Consider the following 19,302-nt stretch of genomic DNA (forward strand, 5'->3'; position numbering starts at 1 on the left):
CTGTGTCTCTCATGAATAAATAAATAAAAATCTTAAAAAAAAAAAAAAAGACGTTTGTGAGGCTGGCCACCTCCACCTTCCCTGGACTACCACAGAATCTGGTACATTCTTCTGGGTGTTCATTCCATACTGTTAGTCTTGGTTAAAGGCCAAACTGCACAGAGCACTACCTTTTAATCTGCGGTGTCCTCCTCATTATCCAGCATAATTAGGAATAATGGTCTTCTGTAGGGACTATTTTAACTGCTGAGACTCACTTGGATACATAAATTCAAGGTTTTTTAAAAAAAAATTGGTATAAAATTAGAATTTAAGCATGAAATAGTTCCTCAAAAGGGAGAAAGGCGTGGGGAAAGGAAAGAATTACCTTTATATAATTACAAGTTATAACCCACCAATTAAAGACTAAATACCTAAAATGTAACTTTTCTAGTTGTATATATTCAATAACAATCTCAGTATTATATGCCAGAATTTGACCATTCAACCCCAAAAATATTGAATTTTAAGAGTTTTTTTTTAAGGTTTTATTTATTCATGAGAGACACAGAGAAAAAGGCAGAGACCTAGGCAGAGGGAGAAGCAGGCTCCCTGCAGGGAGCCCGATGCAGGACTCGATCCTAGGACCCTGGGATCATAACCAGAGCCAAAGGCAGATGCTCAACCACTGAGGCACCCAGGTGCCCCGAATTTTAAGAGTTTTCAGAATTACATAATGAAGTATATACTTCAATGCAAAAAGCAACTGAAATAGAAATTTTACAGCAAGTGTTATTTATACCATCAAAATGGAAGATAAAGCTTCTAATGATAACAAATATAAATTCAAAAAGACAAATGAGTTAAGTTATTCACTGCTGTCTATGTTTGGTGAAGGAAAATTTCCCAAAGAAAAAGAAAATAATCTACATCAAATATCTACAAAGCAAGGAAAGAAAGAAAGGTCATTGACTCTTCAAAGTGTCATTCCTGGGATCCCTGGGTGGCGCAGCGGTTTCGCGCCTGCCTTTGGCCCAGGGCGCGATCCTGGAGACCCGGGATCGAATCCCACGTCGGGCTCCTGGTGCATGGAGCCTGCTTCTCCCTCTGCCTGTGTCTCTGCCTGTCTCTCTCTCTCTGTGACTATCATAAATAAAAAATATAAATAAAAATAAAAATAAAATAAAATAAAAAAAAAAGTGTCGTTCCTCTCCACCCAAATACCCTAAAAGAGACTGAAAAGTGCCCAAATGTATAAACTGGAATTGACATACCAGAGTATTGTTTGGTAATAGAGATCAAGAGTTTCAGAACACAAATACAAATCCAGCCAAAGGAAACAACTAAGGGTGTGAACAAAGATTAAGGTACAAAGATGGCTAATGCAGCACTGTTTTATAATGTGGGAAATAGAATTCTAGTCACATAAGACTGGCTGGTGTTGGAGAGGATGTGGAGATGTTGGAGAGGATGTGGAGATGTTGGAGAGGATGTGGAGATGTTGGAGAGGATGTGGAGATGTTGGAGAGGATGTGGAGAAAAGGGAACCCTCTTACACTGTTGGTGGGAATGTGAACTGGTGCAGCCACTCTGGAAAACTGTGTGGAGGTTCCTCAAACAGTTAAAAATATACCTGCCCTACGACCCAGCAATTGCACTGTTGGGGATTTACCCCAAAGATACAAATGCAATGAAACGCCGGGACACCTGCACCCCGATGTTTCTAGCAGCAATGGCCACGATAGCCAAACTGTGGAAGGAGCCTCGGTGTCCAACGAAAGATGAGTGGATAAAGAAGATGTGGTTTATGTATACAATGGAATATTACTCAGCTATTAGAAATGACAAATACCCACCATTTGCTTCAACGTGGATGGAACTGGAGGGTATTATGCTGAGTGAAGTAAGTCAGTCGGAGAAGGACAAACATTATATGTTCTCATTCATTTGGGGAATATAAATAATAGTGAAAGGGAAAATAAGGGAAGGGAGAAGAAATGTGTGGGAAATATCAGAAAGGGAGACAGAACATAAAGACTGCTAACTCTGGGAAACGAACTAGGGGTGGTAGAAGGGGAGGAGGGCGGGGGGTGGGAGTGAATGGGTGACGGGCACTGGGTGTTATTCTGTATGTTAGTAAATTGAACACCAATAATAAAAAATAAATTTAAAAAAAAAAAAAAGACTGGCTGGGTAAATTCTAGTATAGCCATTCAATGTAGTCTTTTATAGGTAATCTAAGAAAATATTTATAAAAATATAAAATCAACAAAAACTATATTACAATATAAACTTAAAAAAATTTTTTTAAAGATTTTATTTATTCATAGAGACAGAGAGAGAGGGGTAGAGACACAGGCAGAGGGAGAAGGAGGCTCCATACAGGAAGCCTGACGTGGGACTCGATCCCGGGTCTCCAGGATCACACCTAAGGCTGCAGGCGGCAATAAACCGCTGTGCCACCGGGGCTGCCCTAAAAATATTTTAGTCTGTGTATCAACATGCATTTTTCTGGCAAAATATCTTATACACATAAACATGTTAGTGATTACATGATTTATAGGAGTGACTGGTAAATCTATTAGAGAACTTAAATAAAAAGAAGGAAAAAAATTAGTCTCTCCTTAAAAAGTCCTATTAAATTCTGTGGCCCTGATAAAGTTTTTTTCTCACCTTTTCATTACTGCAATAAGACTGTCAGAAATTATGGAAACTGTATGGTGTCGAGTGATACAATATAATATTCTGTGATAAAATTCAATCTGGCCTCTACGTAAGTGTCTGTTGAAGACCACACATGTGACAATCACTACACCTTCCTGTTACTCTTTTATTGCACCTGCTCTCAATAGAATAAATATCTCAAGATGAAAACATGAAGAATAGTCAGATTACTTACTATACAGTTTTAGCAGACTGTAGTACAGCTGGTCTCTATCACACTCAAACAGCTTCTGTGTCAGCTCCACTAATTTTTCTAGAACTTCAACCTTAAAAATAAGATTAATAGATGGATCTAGACTGTGTAAAGGACATATTTTATAGCTGACAAATCTTGGTTTAATAATTCTTCAAATAAGCTTTACCCAAAGGGCAGATTAACTTCATTTTCAAAAGTTAAAGAGCTGAGCATGTGAATGTACCTTAGTGTCACTGAAATGAACATTTAAAAAATGGTTAAAATGATAAATTTTATGTTATATATGCAGTTTGTCATAATTAAAAACAATATTTTGAAGTTAAAAAGCTGAAGGACTTTGTAATCAAGAACAAAACATGAATAATCATCTGGTTGCGGGAACCTCTATGAAGATGCATTTTGAAGAATTCAGAGATATCTAGGGTAGAGGATTCAGTGAGTAGTACATCCTCTATTTATTAATAACACTACTCCTTCACACCCAGGTGTTATATTCCTCTTTCCCTGTGGTTTTCACTTGGCAGGATAGGAGTATCTACACACTGGTGGAGACGGGAAGTAGAAATTCCATTGGGCTACCTTCAAGTGACTCCCCTAGTCACTAAAAACGGAAGCAGACTTAAACTGCAAAGGAGACCAGATTAGCTTGCTCAAGCCAAAAACTAGGATAAAGCAAGCTAAAATCTTTGGGGGCCAAATTAAAATTTTCAGGGATTCCACTGCAACTCAGGATCAAGAATTAAGCTACTGTTTATTTGGAAAACCACCAAAATTATGCTATTCCCATTAATAATGTTTTATGTCTCAAAATCCCCAATGCTCATATGACATATAGGATACTTGCTTTCCACGGAGTTTCACGTGCTTGAAACCAGAAATTAAACACAAACCTGATTAGTTGAAATACATTTATCACAAAACCACTGGAGTCTTGTAGATCGAGCTCTAATGCCTGGAGTCTGTAAAATAAAATAATCATATAGCACATGAGGTAAGGTTAAGCTAAATGTTAATTTCCCCTAAAGACAAATAGTTTTCCTTCTAATGAATCTACTGCGTCCTTCCCAAATACTACATAAAAGAAACCTGTAACTTAATATCACAGTTATCAAAGCAGACACTAACATACAAAGTATCATAGCATACTATTTATGCTCTGTTTTAGGATTAAAACAGAGCATAAATAGTAACCTGCATTAGTAACCAATATCTAGAAGATTTGAGTTACGTCAAAATGTTCCTTTGCAGGTCAATTTCCATTCCATAAATCTTTAAATAGTAAAATGGTTAAACTTTCTTTAGTTCAAAAGGAAATCTTGACTCCATGAACTAAATCAACTCCAAAAGATGTCAAATTAAACACACACACACACACACTTCAGAGATCCCAAAAGGTTCAGGAAGCAAAAAATATTAATGTTACACAAATGTATTAATCATCATCACAACAATAAACCAATGGCTTTTACTTTAAAAGAAACATACTTTGTAAAATTTAGATAAAAAGTATTCTGAATACCACAAATGCTTGCCTACTGTCTAAATGTTTAAAGAACTAGGTACTCCAAATAAGCTAAGCACTTTAAATTAGTTCATAGTCTTAATTTATTTCAATTACTGAGATATATGTTATATTCTCAATCAGAAATTACTAGGGTTTTAGTCAATAACTCTGGCTTCAAAGCACTTATTTTATAATACTGGATCCAGGAATAAAAGGCAAACTAATTCACACATAATTCCAAGGATTTGTCACTCTAACTACAGTATTTTCATCATGTGTAAGAGGGCTTCCCCATTAAATACTACATTTCAATCACAGCATTATGATAAGAAAACTACATGCTCATTAGCCCTGGCTGCTCCAGTCTAGAGGAGGTACCTCCACTGATTTCTCCACTCAGCTTCGTTGACTAAACCAGGGATCCCTCAAAGCTAATCGCTTACTTTTAAGTCTTCATTTTTTTATTCCTTAAAATAATATTGTACAATGTTCAATTAAGAACTGAAGCAGACACTAACATCTTAGGATTTGGTACAATAACAAACTGGTACGCTAGAAGTTATAAAAGTGTTCTCATTCTAACTGTGCAAGTAAGAATGTACATTTTGGGATACAAGAAATAAATGCTGAATAGACCAAATGCTTAATATATTCTCACATATCATTAATACTTAACATTTGCTCTACAATTTCTACTCAAAGATTTTTCTCACATTACCTCTTTGGTTTCACATGCATTACACGGAAAATGAAACCAATAATAATGAAACCAAATGAAAGCAAACATGTACAAGAAGCCCTTGCAAAAATGCTGGACAGTCCTCTTTAGAAGAAGGCAAAATGCAAGGACCACATTCACTTGTAACTTCAATGTTACTGCTGATCCAAATAGCACAACTTTTATGGTAACTCTTCCTTTTTGTGGCTGATTAATCCGCCTGTCATTGGCAGGACAGCTGACTTATTCCACAGATATTCCTACGTTTCATTTTGAAATTGAGAACTGTTTTCACATTATAAATCTCAATCATCAAAAGAACATCTAGGTCAGATTAACTAAATCTCCTAGGCTTCTGTAATAGTCTACATTTCTGGCTTATCTCTTAACATCTTATTGAATTTTAAACACTACAAGTTGAAAGCAAAAATAGAAAATGTAATAAAAATACGGAGAAGAATAGAATTCTATTGGGATGTTAAATATAACTTTTCAAAGAACCAGTTAATGCTTAATTAAAACAATGAACTCACCTAGTTTTTTTTTTTTTTTTAGTTTTTGTTTTTGCTACATACAATCTAATTAATGGACAGTGAGAATAAAATAATTTTTGAAATAAAAAACCTGGCATGTTTGTTTCCACCGAGGTTACTGTGCTTCAAAACATTCTTTGTCAAGTTACAATTTAGTACTAGGTTCACTTGTGTAAGAATAATAGTAATGCAAAATAAAAAATAATTCTCATTTAATTTTGTTACATAGTCTGATATAAAATTTGCTGTTACCATAACAGGCTTCTATATATACTAGTAAAAGGACCTAGCAAGTAATTATTATCTTTAAAGTGGAAAGCAATGAAGATTCTTCTACTTCAAACTCTATGTCAAGGAAAACCATCTTAAATTAGACTCAAATAGAAGTTTTTACCTGTTTTGATTTCTCCTGCCATTAGTGCTAGAACTGTGAAATGGAAAATAAATGAACTACCTCATATCCTCTACTCAATGTAGCAGGAAGAAAATCAAGTGCGTAAGAGGGAATGGACCAGCAAAAACAAGAACCCGAATATTGGGATGCCTGGGTGGCTCAGCGGTTGAGTATCTGCCTTTGGCTCAGGGCATGATCCTAGAGTCCCAGGATCAAGTCCCACATTGGGCTCCCTGCATGGAGCCTGCTTCTCCCTCTGCCTATGTCTCTGCCTCTCTCTCTCTCTCTCTCATAATAAAATCTTTAAAAAAATAAATAAAAATAAAAAGAGAGACAGATCACAGAGGTAGGAATGGTGTAAGGAGAAACAAGAGAAAATGTGAAATCAGAACCCAATCTCAAATTCCATGACTACCACTAACTAAAGAAGCTCCACACTGACACTCTGAACTTAAAGTTTCTTTGCCCTGACTACTTTTCAGAGTTGTTTTGTGTGCCTTACATGAAGATGTATATGAAAATCATTTGGAATTATAAAAGTGTTACTAATATTAGTAATAGTGTTTAGCTTTAAATCTAAGTTTGAACCTCAAAGGAAAAGGCTCAAATGAGAAATCCTAAGCAAGTTTAAAGCAGACTCTTACTCAAGATCTTTGTGTTTGTAACTGGAAAACTTAGCAGGGCCTGGAACATGGCAGACAGGAAGTACAGAATTACTGAACTGTTCAAAGGGCTATGAATAAATATAAATAATATAGTTCTTTATGGAAAACTTTAATGTACTTATTTAACATTTCATATCATAATTTAACTCCTTTCATACTTGTATGTATCATCCCTCCCTAGACTTAATGTCCAGTCTTAAAACACAAACTGAACTATCCAAGGAATGTTATTAAATGACCTTGCAACACTTCCTTCCTGGAAGGTGACTAAAGTATTTTAAAAAATACTTGACTGAAAAAATAAAGTCCTTTCTTTCTTTTTTAAAGATTTTATTTATGTATTCATGAGAGACACAGAGAGACAGGCAGAGGGAGAAGCGGGCTCCCTGAGGGAACCTGATGCGGGACTCGATCCCAGGACTCCGAGATCATGCCCTGAGCTGAAAGCAGACGCTCAAACACTGAGCCATCCAGGCGCCCCTAAAGTCTTTCTTAAACGAGAAAACACCATCTTCTTATATATGCCAACAAACTGGACAACAGAGAAGGAATGGATAAATCCCTAAAACATATAACTTTCCAAAACGGAATCAGAAAAATAGAAAATCAAACAGATCAATCACTAGCAATGAAACTAAATCAATAATCAAAGTACTCCCAACAAATAAAAGTACAGGACCAGACAGCTTCACAGGTGAATTCCACTGAACATTTAAAGAGTGAATACCTATATTCCCAAGCAATTAAAATTAAAAAAAAGAAAAAGGAAAAAAAAAAAGGAAAGAAAAGAGAAAAAAGAAAATGCCATCTCATTTTATTGTAATTTCTAGCCAAAGGAGCATGGAACTAGAACACAGGATGTCTGAGCTTTAGACCAAATCTCTGCTATGGTGAACCACAGAAGAGGCTATCACCTATAAAGACAAAATTTCTGTCTTTATATATCAGGGGCCTTAACAATAATAACATTTCTTACTTCTAAGAAATGATCTTAATAATCTGAAAATCAAATATACCTACAGGTCAAGATGGGAATTATGATGATTCAGTTCACTTGTACTATGGAATGATGTGGTCATTAAAAAATAATGCTCATTAGAGTTCTTTTTTTTGTATATTTTTTATTGGAGTTTGATTTGCCAACATATAGCATAACACCCACTGCTCATCCCATAGAGTGCCCCCCTCAGTGCCCATCATCCAGTCACCCCATCTCCCCCAACCACCTCCCCTTCCACTACCCCTTGCTCGCTTCCCAGAGTTAGGTGTCTTTCATGCTTTGTCTCTGTCTGATATTTCCCACTCATTTTCACTCCTTTAGTAGAGTTCTTAATTATACACATGGAATGCAGAAACAGTGATATAGGATGAAGCTAAGGTTTGAATAATTTCAATTATATATAAAAGAAAATGCATTTGGATAAAGGACCAAAAAAAAAAAAAAAACCCCACAGAAATGACTGCATGAGTAATGAGATTAACAGTGCATCTTCATACTTGGAACATGTATAAATTTTATTTAAATCTATTCACAGGGTAAAAAAGTCACATCGATCATCATCACTGGTACAACACAGAATATAGTTCACAAAATATTTACCTGGTATTATGTAAGTTTGTAAAAATAATTTATGAACTTTTCCCCAATTTCATTCCAGAACATGTCAGAACACCGAGAGGAACTAGGGATAGTTAGCCTGCAAAGAATAAGACTGCAGGAGAGACAAAAGGGTTGACTTCAACACAGAGAAAACTGTCACACAGAAGGTAGGGAATAAAACTAATATTTATTAACTGTTTAATAATGTATCAGACACTCTTTGAGTGTTATCTGATAGAGTCCTAAGAGACAAAATAAGGATAAAAGATGGAAGTACTTTCCTGCCTCAGGGCCTTTGCATAGGGAATTCCTTCTACCTGAAATAATTTTGCCTCCACTCTATGTGGCTGGCTCCCAGTTCATCCTTTAGTTCTCATTCTATACAAGACTTCCTCAGAAAGACTGAGTCTGCAATAGGTCTTTTCTATAGCAATTACTGCATTATATAGACTTATTTTTTTAAAGGTCTTTCTCTAGGACTAGACTAAGATGTCATTAATAATTACTTGTTATTGATATAAAGAAGAATGGGAGAGAGAGAAGAAAGAGAAAGGAAGGGAAAGAGGAAAGGAAAAAAGATGGGAAGAAGGGATGAAGGGGAAATTGGTCAAATAGGATGGACCTTGAGGGCATTATGCTAAGTGAAATATGTCAGGCAGAGAAAGACAAATAGAGTATGATCTCACTTATATGTCGAATCTAAAACGGCCAAACTGGGCAGCCTGGGTGGCTCAGTGTTTAGCGCCGCCTTTGGCCCAGGGCGTGATCCTGAAGACCCAGGATCGAATCCCAATCAGGCTCCCTGCATGGAGCCTGCTTCTCCGCCCCTCTCTCTCTCTGTGTCTCTCATGAATAAACAAATAAAATTAAAATTAAAATAAAATAAAATAAAATGGCCAAACTCCTGGAATGGTGATTGCCAGGGGCTCAGGCGAAATGGGGAGATACCAGTCAAAGGGTACAAACTTCCTTTATAAAATTAATAGCTTCTGGGGCAGCACCGGTGGTCCAGCTGTTTAGCGCCACCTTCAGCCCGGGGTGTGATCCTGGAGACCCGGAATCGAGTCCCACATCAGGTTCCCTGTGAGGAGCCTGCTTCTCCCTCTGCCTGTGTCTCTGCCTCTCTCTCTCTCTCTCTCTGTCTCTCATGAATGAATAAATAAAAATCTTTTTTAAAAGTTATTAATAAAAAATATTATATACTTGTAAATTGCTAGGAGAATACATCAATATATTTATATAGATTTATTTATTTTAAAGATTTTATTTATTCATTTATTTGTGACAGACATAGAAAGAGAGGCAGAGACATAGGCAGAGAGAGAAGTAGGCTTCCTGCCTGATGTAGGACTCAATCTCCGGACTCTGGGATCACACCCTGAGCTGAAGGCAGATGCTCAATCATCGAGCCACCCAAGTGTCCCTATAGAGATTTATTTATATATACACACACACATATTTTTTAAGTAGGCTCCATGTCCAGTTTGGAGCCCAACACAGGGCTTAAACTCCCCAGCCTGAGATCAAGACCTGAGCTGAGATTAAAAGTTGGACACTTAACTGACTGAGCCACCCAGCTGCCCTGCTAAGAGAGGAAAAAAATGTTCTCACCACAAAAAAGAAATGGTGAGGTGGGAGAGGTATTATTAACTAATGCTAGTGCAGTAATTATTTTGTAAAATAGAAGTAATCAAATTAATATGTTGTACACCTTAAACTGACACAATGTTACATGTCAACTGTATCTCAATAAAGCTGGAGGAAAAGAACTATTTAAAGATTTCCCCTTTCTACTTCTTTGCTTTACTTCTAATACCTATAATAGCCTTTCCAATCTCATAAAACTCTTGAATGTTAAAGAATATCATATGCATCCATCCCTACCTCATGCTCCATATCCTCCAAAGTCTTAATTTCTTTCACTGAAAGTAAGTTCCACTCTTGAACTCTCAGAAGTATTCATACCTTTCTTAGAGTAGTTAACACTTCTTGATCTCATATAGTAATTATTCTCAAATATTAATCTCATATTCAAGTGATTTCACATTAGTTCTTGGTCTGACTCACTTTTAGTAAAAATCAATAGTCTGATTCACTTTTACTCTTTCTTTTGGAAGAAAACACTTTTTCTGAGTATAAGAATTTATATGCTCATTATAAAAAACTCAGTTACTACAGAAAATTATAAGAATAGCATCTATAAGTCCTTCTGTTACAATAATCCAGGTATAGAAATAAAATATAAGACTATGTTAAATATATTATATATAATACACGATATATGTACACCAGCTCATTTAAAAAACAACACAAGTCCTATTACACACTGAATCTCTTCTTTCTTCATTTAACATTTTTATGACTGGCTTTTCTTATCTCCCACAGTGCTTGAAATACAAAGAAGCTTCACTGTATATTTTGCTTTGGAAACTCAACCCTAGCAAATCTACCCATTGATAAGACACTAATGCATTTTGGGGAATGATACAAAAAAAATGTTGCTCAGTATTTAGAATATTCTTTCACATGTGGATACAGTCATAGTTTATTAATTTTTTATTACCGTTTATATTTTCAATAATCCTTAGAAAACTACAAGAAAGAATTCCAGGTCTTAAATTTTAATAGTGAAAAAAGCAAGTTTCCACTTCAGTTCCAACTAACTGTTAAAAAGAAGAAACTAGAAATGTGCTTCAGTATATTCCCATGTATCACACACCTGCTGTCTTACCCTAGAATACTGCAGGGGTTCTGTAAAGCCATCCTTTATCCTTTAAGCAATTTTGTACACATCCACTACGAAAATTCTGTCATCAGTAGACAGCATCCCTAAAAGCTTACATTCAATGATGCTGCATTTGGCAAAGCTTTAAAGTAATTAAGAGGCAGTTTTCTCTTGCCTATTCATGTGGCAACATGTACCTTTATGCTAAGCATCATACTGTGAATTATGTGGGGTAAAGAAGATAACACAATCCCCACTTTTAAGGGGCAAAGAGAATTAATATTATTGATTATGACCATAATCCAGAAACATGCAAGCTGCTTTACATACATTATGTGATTGAATCTTAAAGAAAGATACTATATTCCCTTTTATAGAGGAGGAAGCTTAAAAAGGTTTAGTAACTGTCCATTACCATACTAGCAAGTAGATGGCAAAGAGAACTCATTCTTATGCCTTTGGCTCTTCATATTATGCCTTTATTTTTACATAAAAAGACACACATGATTTCCTACCATAGTGCCTCTTGTCACTATTATCTGAATACCTGAGCTTCATTTCCCCTGTGATAAGTGCCCTGTTAATACTGATACCAGGCATACGGAGCAGCTGAACTCAAAATGCACACAGCTTCTCACATTTTCAGATACACTAGGCACTTTTAATGAAAAAATTTATACTATTTTCTAGAAAATACAATGAGCTACTTGAGCTATAGAAGCACCTCTCCAAGATAGCATGTCCCACTCCCCTGACAGGAGGATAGATTAAGTTGTAAGACAAACAGAGAAGAACATTCTAAACATTCTAAAATCAATTTCACAGTCTTCCCTTTTCATACCTTTCTTCTCTTGGAAAAACATCAAGAGAAACTGATAACTTTCAGGGTTGTATACCTACATTTTCAACTTCATCATAAGCAGTCATTAATATACAAACAAGGAGGCCAAATACCAACTTTGTGTCCCACCCATCACGGGACTTTGGGAAAAAGACATGGAGTAATGGCAAACTGATCTGGGAGAAAAACAATTACTGATATACATTTTATTTATTTCACATCAAATCATTTTCCCTAAGGTAATGGGGTCTCTTCTGTGTGGAATGCTTTGTTTAGAGGAAATGGAATTGTTTAATAGTGAAGTTAATCATAATTTGGACAGACTTTATAGTTGCCCTTTGACTTATCAATTTCAGTAAGTAAAATTTCAATCAAGCCTAGATAAAATACACTAATCCTAAACAGGCCAGGTTTGTCACCTACCATTTCCCATAAGCTGCTTACCATAGTTAAAAAAAAAAAAAAAAAAAAACAGAGAAGAAGAGGAAATTTTAAATTAAATGCCAAACAGTTGCAGACAGCACTTGTTTGGCTGATTAACTTGTAGACAAGCATTACAAATAAATCTGAGCATGGTCTGCAGCAAATTAAATTCCACTGCTTTTAAGAACAAAGAATTCCTTGGCAAAGAGGATTAGCAACTTTACACCCAGGAATGCCAGTTTAATTTAATTGTTCCACAATCCAAGATTTAATATGCAAATATCGTTTTGATACATAACAGCGAATTTAACAAAGTGAAGAAACAAATTCAATATACAACCAGGCTGCCTTTTCTGAACCGTAATTATATACAATAAAGAAGCTGGCCAGGCCCCTCCTCCAACCCCCATTATTGGGATTGAATTTTATTAACATGAATCAGAACAATTGTAATTAAAGGTTAAAATTCTTAAATATATTCCAATTAAGAGTCTAAATAGCTGTACAATTAGAATACTGTAGTTAAAAATCATACCTCAATGATCTTCTTGGCCTCTTTGTAATTTCCTGTTTGTAGGAAGGCAAAGAAGAGATCATACAGCATTGTCATTTCACCTTGTTCTTGGCTCACAAAGTTCATTGCTACAGAGTAGAAGAAAAAATATAAAGAAACACAGTATCACTTGAAGTTCTGGACAAATATAAAGAAACTTTAAAAGAAATATTTACACTAACTTAAAGACTAGTGCCAGAAAAAAAAAAAAAAAAAAAAGACTAGTGCCAGTATCAACCAATTTTCTGTCACATTCCTTACCTAACAGCATACATTTATGACATTAAGTATCTAAGACTAGCTTTGGAGAGAACTGGTGAGGAGGAGAAAAAACTCACAAACGCAGATCACCAAGAAATAACAGTAAAAAAATAACAGAGGAGCTAGTGTGCAAAACAAATAGTTACTAAAAGCAAGGATATTGACAGCACTGAAAATCTACTGATATTGTCCTTTTTAGTTAAGAAGTACAAAAAGTCCCCACTGGATGTGCTTCCCTTCCTGTTTAATTTTCTCTTCATAGTAATGGGTTGAGATTAAAAAAGCAAGAGGGGAAAGAAAAACAACTACAGCAAGATACTGGAGGTGACCAACCTTTCTGAATTAGATCCGTCTCGCCTTTCTCTATCAGTTTACATAAGATATCATGAATCCTTGGTAATACTTTATACTTTTCATAGCAGTCGATGGTGATGTCAAGAGCAGCACCTATGTCATCCCTTGGAAACATCAAAATATGAACAATGAATAAAGTATATCTAGATGCACAATGACCAGTCAAAATATACATGACTGGGCTTTAAAAAAGCCAAAATGGACAAAGAGAGAAACAATCCTTATATAGTATAAACAAATGTTCCAAGTACAGACATCATTAGCAATTCCCTATTTCTCCTTCTTCATCTTTCATCATTTCACTTGCTAAATAGCGCTCTTTTTATTTTAAAAGTTGGGCATGGATTCCAGTATGGGGCTTAAAGTCACAACCCTGAGATCAAGACCTGAGTTGAGATCAAGAATGGATGCATTTTTTTTTTTTTAAGATTTTATTTATTTATTCATGAGAGACACACAGAGAGGGAGGGGCAAAGACACAGGCAGAGGGAGAAGCAGGCTCAATGCAGGGAGCCCAACGTGGGACTCGATCCTGTGTCTCCAGGATCACACCCTGGGCTGAAGGCGGTGCTAAACCGCTGAGGCACCAGGGCTACCCAAGAATGGATGCGTTTTAACCCACTGAGCCACCTGCGTGCCCCTAGATAGCACTCTTAATAAAGAGTCCAAATAAATGAAGGCATTCTCTGAGATTATAATAAATAAAATCTGATTTCAGGGGTGCCTGGGTGGCTCAGACACTTAACCAACGAAGCCACCCAAGCACCCCTTGATTTCATATATTAAGTTGCTTTATAAGAATACATTATTTTTAAAAACAAAGACTACTATCAAATATTATTTCCAACTTATTATGTGTGTTTATGGTCCTCAATAATTCTAGATTTGGGAAACACTATGAAATGTCCATCAGTAGCTACCAAGGAATTTTCAAATACTTTCAACTTTATCACTGTATTTGTCATACTGCCTCTCCAGGCAAGGAGGAAATAACATTAAGATTCATATATTCAGAACCTTATTGTGGCCAAAAACTAGGACATTCTTAAGTCAGCGAATTCCAGGAAAACCCTCATTAAAGGGCAAGTTTTTAAAAATTATTTCCAGGGATGCCTGACTGGCTCAGCCAATGGAGCAAGAGACTCTTGATCTAAGGATTTTTAGTTTGAGCCCCATGTTGGGCATAGAATTTGCTTAAAAATAAAATCTTAAAACAAAAGTTATTTCCCATTGTAAAGTCAAGATTTCTCTTCTGTGGCAATAAATTAAAAGAAAAAGGCGCTTTCATTAACTCGGAGTTTCTTAAACAAGAGTGTGGAAATGCATTCTTGTGAGTCCTCAAAAACTTTTTCCCTTAAAGGGAAAATGACAGTATGAGAAATATGTAAGACCTCAGAAAAACTGTAGAAATTATGTGATCCAATTCTACATGCCACCCTCCTTTATTTTTAAATAGATGAGGAAACTAAGGCATGTAGAGACTCAATGATTAGCCTCAGGCTACCATGGTAAACAGAGGAATGCACTGCCTCCCCACTTGCCACTTCCAGTTGACTACATCTACTTACACATTATGCTCTAGTAAAAACACTGCTGGCTTGTTTAACCTAATAAGGTGTTGCAATGTGGAAAAAGAAATGAAAGATATTTTTTAAAAGAAAAGCGTGAAATAAAAAAAAAAAAGGATGGTTAGTGACAGTTTATAACAAGCTCTGTGGAGAAAACATCTTGCTCTTACATGCAATAGTTTTCAAAAAGAGGAAAGCATTTTAAAAATTTCTGTTGAAGCCCTAACATTTTGGTCCATTATACAAATGTTCTGTTGCCCGAGACTGAATTACTATTTTATCTAGATTAAGATTTTAAGCTGTACTGAAAGGAAAATACCATGAAGAAGTGTTAATTTTACTGCAATAATACTGACACAGTGAAAGCGAGCCGATCCTGCCAGAGCTCTCTACCTTATCCCCTTCCTAAGCCCTGTTTACAGTGCATCTTCTGGCACCCCACAGAGTAATTTGAATTTTTGTCATTTGGGGTGAAGACTAAATTACAGGTTAATTTCAAAACGGCAAGTAGATGTTGCAGGCTAGATTACTGTCATACAAGAGAAATGCTACAGTAGCTACCACATATGATATAAACCTTTATATAATCAGTATTTCCCTTTCTTCAGACACAAGTTCAGTTATTAGCTTTCTACAATTCCATCTAATGGAAAACTACTAATATATTTTCAAGAGAACAACTAACATAAACTGATTTTTTAAGGGAGTATGATCTGCTTTTTCAGATCAATTCCCAAAATAGAAGAGTATGTCTCAATTGTATTTCCCCTACATTAGGTCAAAGCTATCAATAAATGAATGAATAATTGTTCTGTCAATCAAAGAGACATGTTAATAGTCTTTGGTCTCCAAATATATGCTTCAGAAGATTATACATGCTTAGAACAACAACAAAAAAGACAAGAATAGCAAAATGGAAATAATTCATATATTTGTTAGTAGTTTTAAGTACCACTACTTACTCTCAGGTTGCCAACAAAATGAAAATGAAATCTATAATGAAACATTTCATACAAGTGGACTGATAACAGAAATGAACTAATGAACTGGGGGGGGGGGGGGGGAATGAACTAATAATTAGTACATTCTTTTCAATCCCTATCATCTACATTCTGACTTATGGTTGGATCATGTCATACTAAAAAGAGATAAAAATGTCCATCTGTTGTATGTCCATCTGAAGAAATCATTAATCTTTCCTACTGAAGCTTAAAACCTTGGGTGATAAAAATAAAAAATATGAAAAAGTATCTAAGCTGACACTGCTATGAAAATAGTTAAATACTCACAGGACATTTGAATTGCATTCCCACTTGATAAGTACTATATGCAGCTGGGCTATAGCCATGCGATCAATTTCCAGAAGTGGTGAGGAAAAGCAGATTATCACAATGGCTGAACCCAAGGACCAGTGTTCCCTTCCAGTTCTTTTTTTTTTTTTTTTAAGATTTTATTTATTTATTCATGAGAGAGAGTGAGAGAGAGAGAGAGAGACGCAGAGACACAGGCAGAGGGAGAAGCAGGCTCCACGCATGATCCCAGGTATCCAGGATCACGCCCTGGGCTGAAGGCGGCGCTAAACCCCTGAGGCACCGGGGCTGCCCTCCTTTCCAGTTCTAATTCTCTAATGTGAGGTTCTAAGAATTTCAGCTTATTAGATTCATCAATTCAAATGTTTCACACTGGCAGAGAAAATCATCACATGAAAGTACCACTTTTATTAGGCAAGATAAAATCAGTAAGAACAGCAAAATATCAAAAGGAAAAGGTGGAAACTGCTTTATACCCAACATATGGAACAGCACTTTACCACACAGTGTAATTCTAGGCTCTGTGACCTAGAATGATTCTGTGATTTCCTTTGTCTACTTTAAAACACTACAGCAGATTTAAAGCATTACTCTAAAATAACAGTAATGTTTTGAAGAAATCTTACATTAATTCTGGATGCAACACAACTTTTGATTCTATGCTTCAGTCTGTATTCAAAATTCTGAATGCTTTATGTACAAACGTGTTACAAAATTTTAAAAGCCCATTCCTGATAAAAATTTAGCCACTGCTTTCACAAACCTCAAATAATGCTAAAAGAAAACCAACTCTGTAACATATTGGTATCTCTAAAAACAAAACAAAACAAAAAGGCAAACCCACTGTGATTTTTTTTAATGATTTTATTTGCTTATTAATGAGAGACACAGAGAGAGAGACAGACAGACAGAGACAGAGACACAGACAAAGGGAGAAGCAGGCTCCATGCAGGGAGCCCGATGTGGGACTCGATCCCAGGTCCCCAGGATCAGGCCCTGGGCTGAAGGTGGCGCTAAACCACTGAGCCACCCGGGCTGCCCCCCACTATGATTTTTTTCAACGACTAGACACTCCCCGAATATTTCAATGAATAATTTTCATGAATGAAACTATATACTAACAAACAAGCAGCATTTAAAAATTTTTTTGATTGATGCAAATACAAGCTTTATCAAATTCTATGAGTCTAAATATGAAGGCAGAACAGAAAAAAGATTCTGTAATTCTGAATTTTAGGAACACATATATAGGGCAGCCCAGGTGGCTCAGCGGTTTAGCGCTGCCTTCAGCCCAGGGCCTGATCCTGGAGACCCAGGATCGAGTCCCACATCAGGCTCCCTGCATGGAGCCTGCTTTTACCTCTGCCTGTGTCTCTCTCTCTGTGTGTGTCTCTCATGAATAAATAAAATCTTAAAAAAAAAAAATAAAAAGAACACATATATATCATAGGCTGAGTCTTGTAACTAATCTGAACACTTAAAAGAGAGTTTTATTGGAGGCACCTGGTTGGCTCAGTTGGCTAAGCATCCAACTCTTGGTTTCAGCTCAGGTCATGATCTCAGGGTCATGAGATCAAGCCTTGCATCAGGCTCTGCACTCAGTAGAATCTGCTTGAGATTCTCTCCTCTCCCTTGCTCTCTGCCCTTCCCCTTTCTTGTGCTCTCTCTAGTTTGCTCTCTCTCTAATAAATAGATCTTTAAAAAAAGAGTTTTATTTATTAACTTGAATGGAATTGGCCCATATTAAAATTAACTCTAGAATCTCCAATTCACTTTTTAAGAGAATATGACCCTATATACTTTAATTTCGCATTATTTCATGGAGGAACATCTAAAATGGCAAGCGTGAAGCTCATATGGCAAATCGGATATCACCTTTCATTTTAATCATTATTATGGAATTAAATATGCTATCATGTCATTGAGAGAAAAATAAACACTGGACATACATTCATAGGAGGCATCCACTGATCAAAAAAATATCTACTCAAAGATACCAGGAAACAAAGCACTCCTAAGTCAAATTCCTTCTATACATAACTGCAAAAGTCATAAATGCATTTCACACAATCTTATACTGTTAGAACAACTAGTGACAACTACCTATTCAACTATCAGTAGCTTCAAACTTAATCTCCTTATAGTAAATAACTTTGCAATCTAGAGAGCATACTTAATTTAAACAACCAAAAATGACAAATATTGATTTTTAATTGGAATAAAGTGCTTCAACACTATGCATAAAGTGTTAGTGAAGTGGCAATTTACCTAAAGGGATTACTGACTTGAAAAGCTCTCAAAATCTGAAATCACTAGAGAAAGGGGGAGTTTAAGGAAGAAAAAAAGTTTAAAACTAGGGGAAAAAGCACTTCAACACTCTAAAAACAAACTATTCTATAAATCTTAAGGAGTTGTTCCGTGTGGAGAGCAATCAAATTCAAGAGAAACCAGCATCTTCGTAAAAATTATTCTGTTAAGAGAACCAGCCTTTGAAAGAGCTAAATGTTTTTTTTTTTTTTTTCTGTTCATCATCTATAAATGAGGAATCTTCAAGGAGACTGGTGTTGCAATTACAACTAATCCTCCCCAAAAAATTAACTGTGTTGAAGGCTTTGTAATTTCCCTAGGTACAATTTAGCTGTCACTTACTTTAAAATTTACTCAAACATGCGTTCCGAACAGCACTAACTTCACATGTCAAGTGCTTTCCAGCCAATTGAGTCTAAACTGGAAGTCGGTGTTAAACAACTGAATGATTAGACAAGATAGCTCATTTCCCTGCTCTTTTGTTCAGAATAAAATGCCACATTTACATTATCAGGCTCAACAGGATTTTCTGACAGAGGCAGAAAAAACCCTACTGAACACTGTCCGTACTAAGCACATGAAGCCTGTCATTTACCAATCATCCTTCAAAAAGCAATAGCCATGAATGTAACTTAATTACGACCCAA

The 19,302-nt window shown here is 35.9% G+C and overlaps 1 protein-coding gene across 1 annotated transcript in view; it reads right to left on the reverse strand.

The window, feature by feature from the left end:
* The window catches only part of LRPPRC (leucine rich pentatricopeptide repeat containing), a 112,686-nt gene that overhangs the window by 30,036 nt on the left and 63,348 nt on the right, over positions 1–19,302 (reverse strand). The window contains exons 24-27 of the mRNA XM_077915239.1: positions 13,450–13,574; positions 12,838–12,944; positions 3,790–3,858; positions 2,879–2,969 (exon numbers count right to left, since the gene is read on the reverse strand). Coding sequence (XP_077771365.1) covers positions 2,879–2,969; positions 3,790–3,858; positions 12,838–12,944; positions 13,450–13,574 — 392 coding nt within the window. The remainder of the gene's footprint in view (positions 1–2,878; positions 2,970–3,789; positions 3,859–12,837; positions 12,945–13,449; positions 13,575–19,302) is intronic.

The sequence above is a fragment of the Canis aureus genome, chromosome 11, assembly GCF_053574225.1.
Source record: "Canis aureus isolate CA01 chromosome 11, VMU_Caureus_v.1.0, whole genome shotgun sequence".
NCBI lineage: Eukaryota > Metazoa > Chordata > Mammalia > Carnivora > Canidae > Canis > Canis aureus.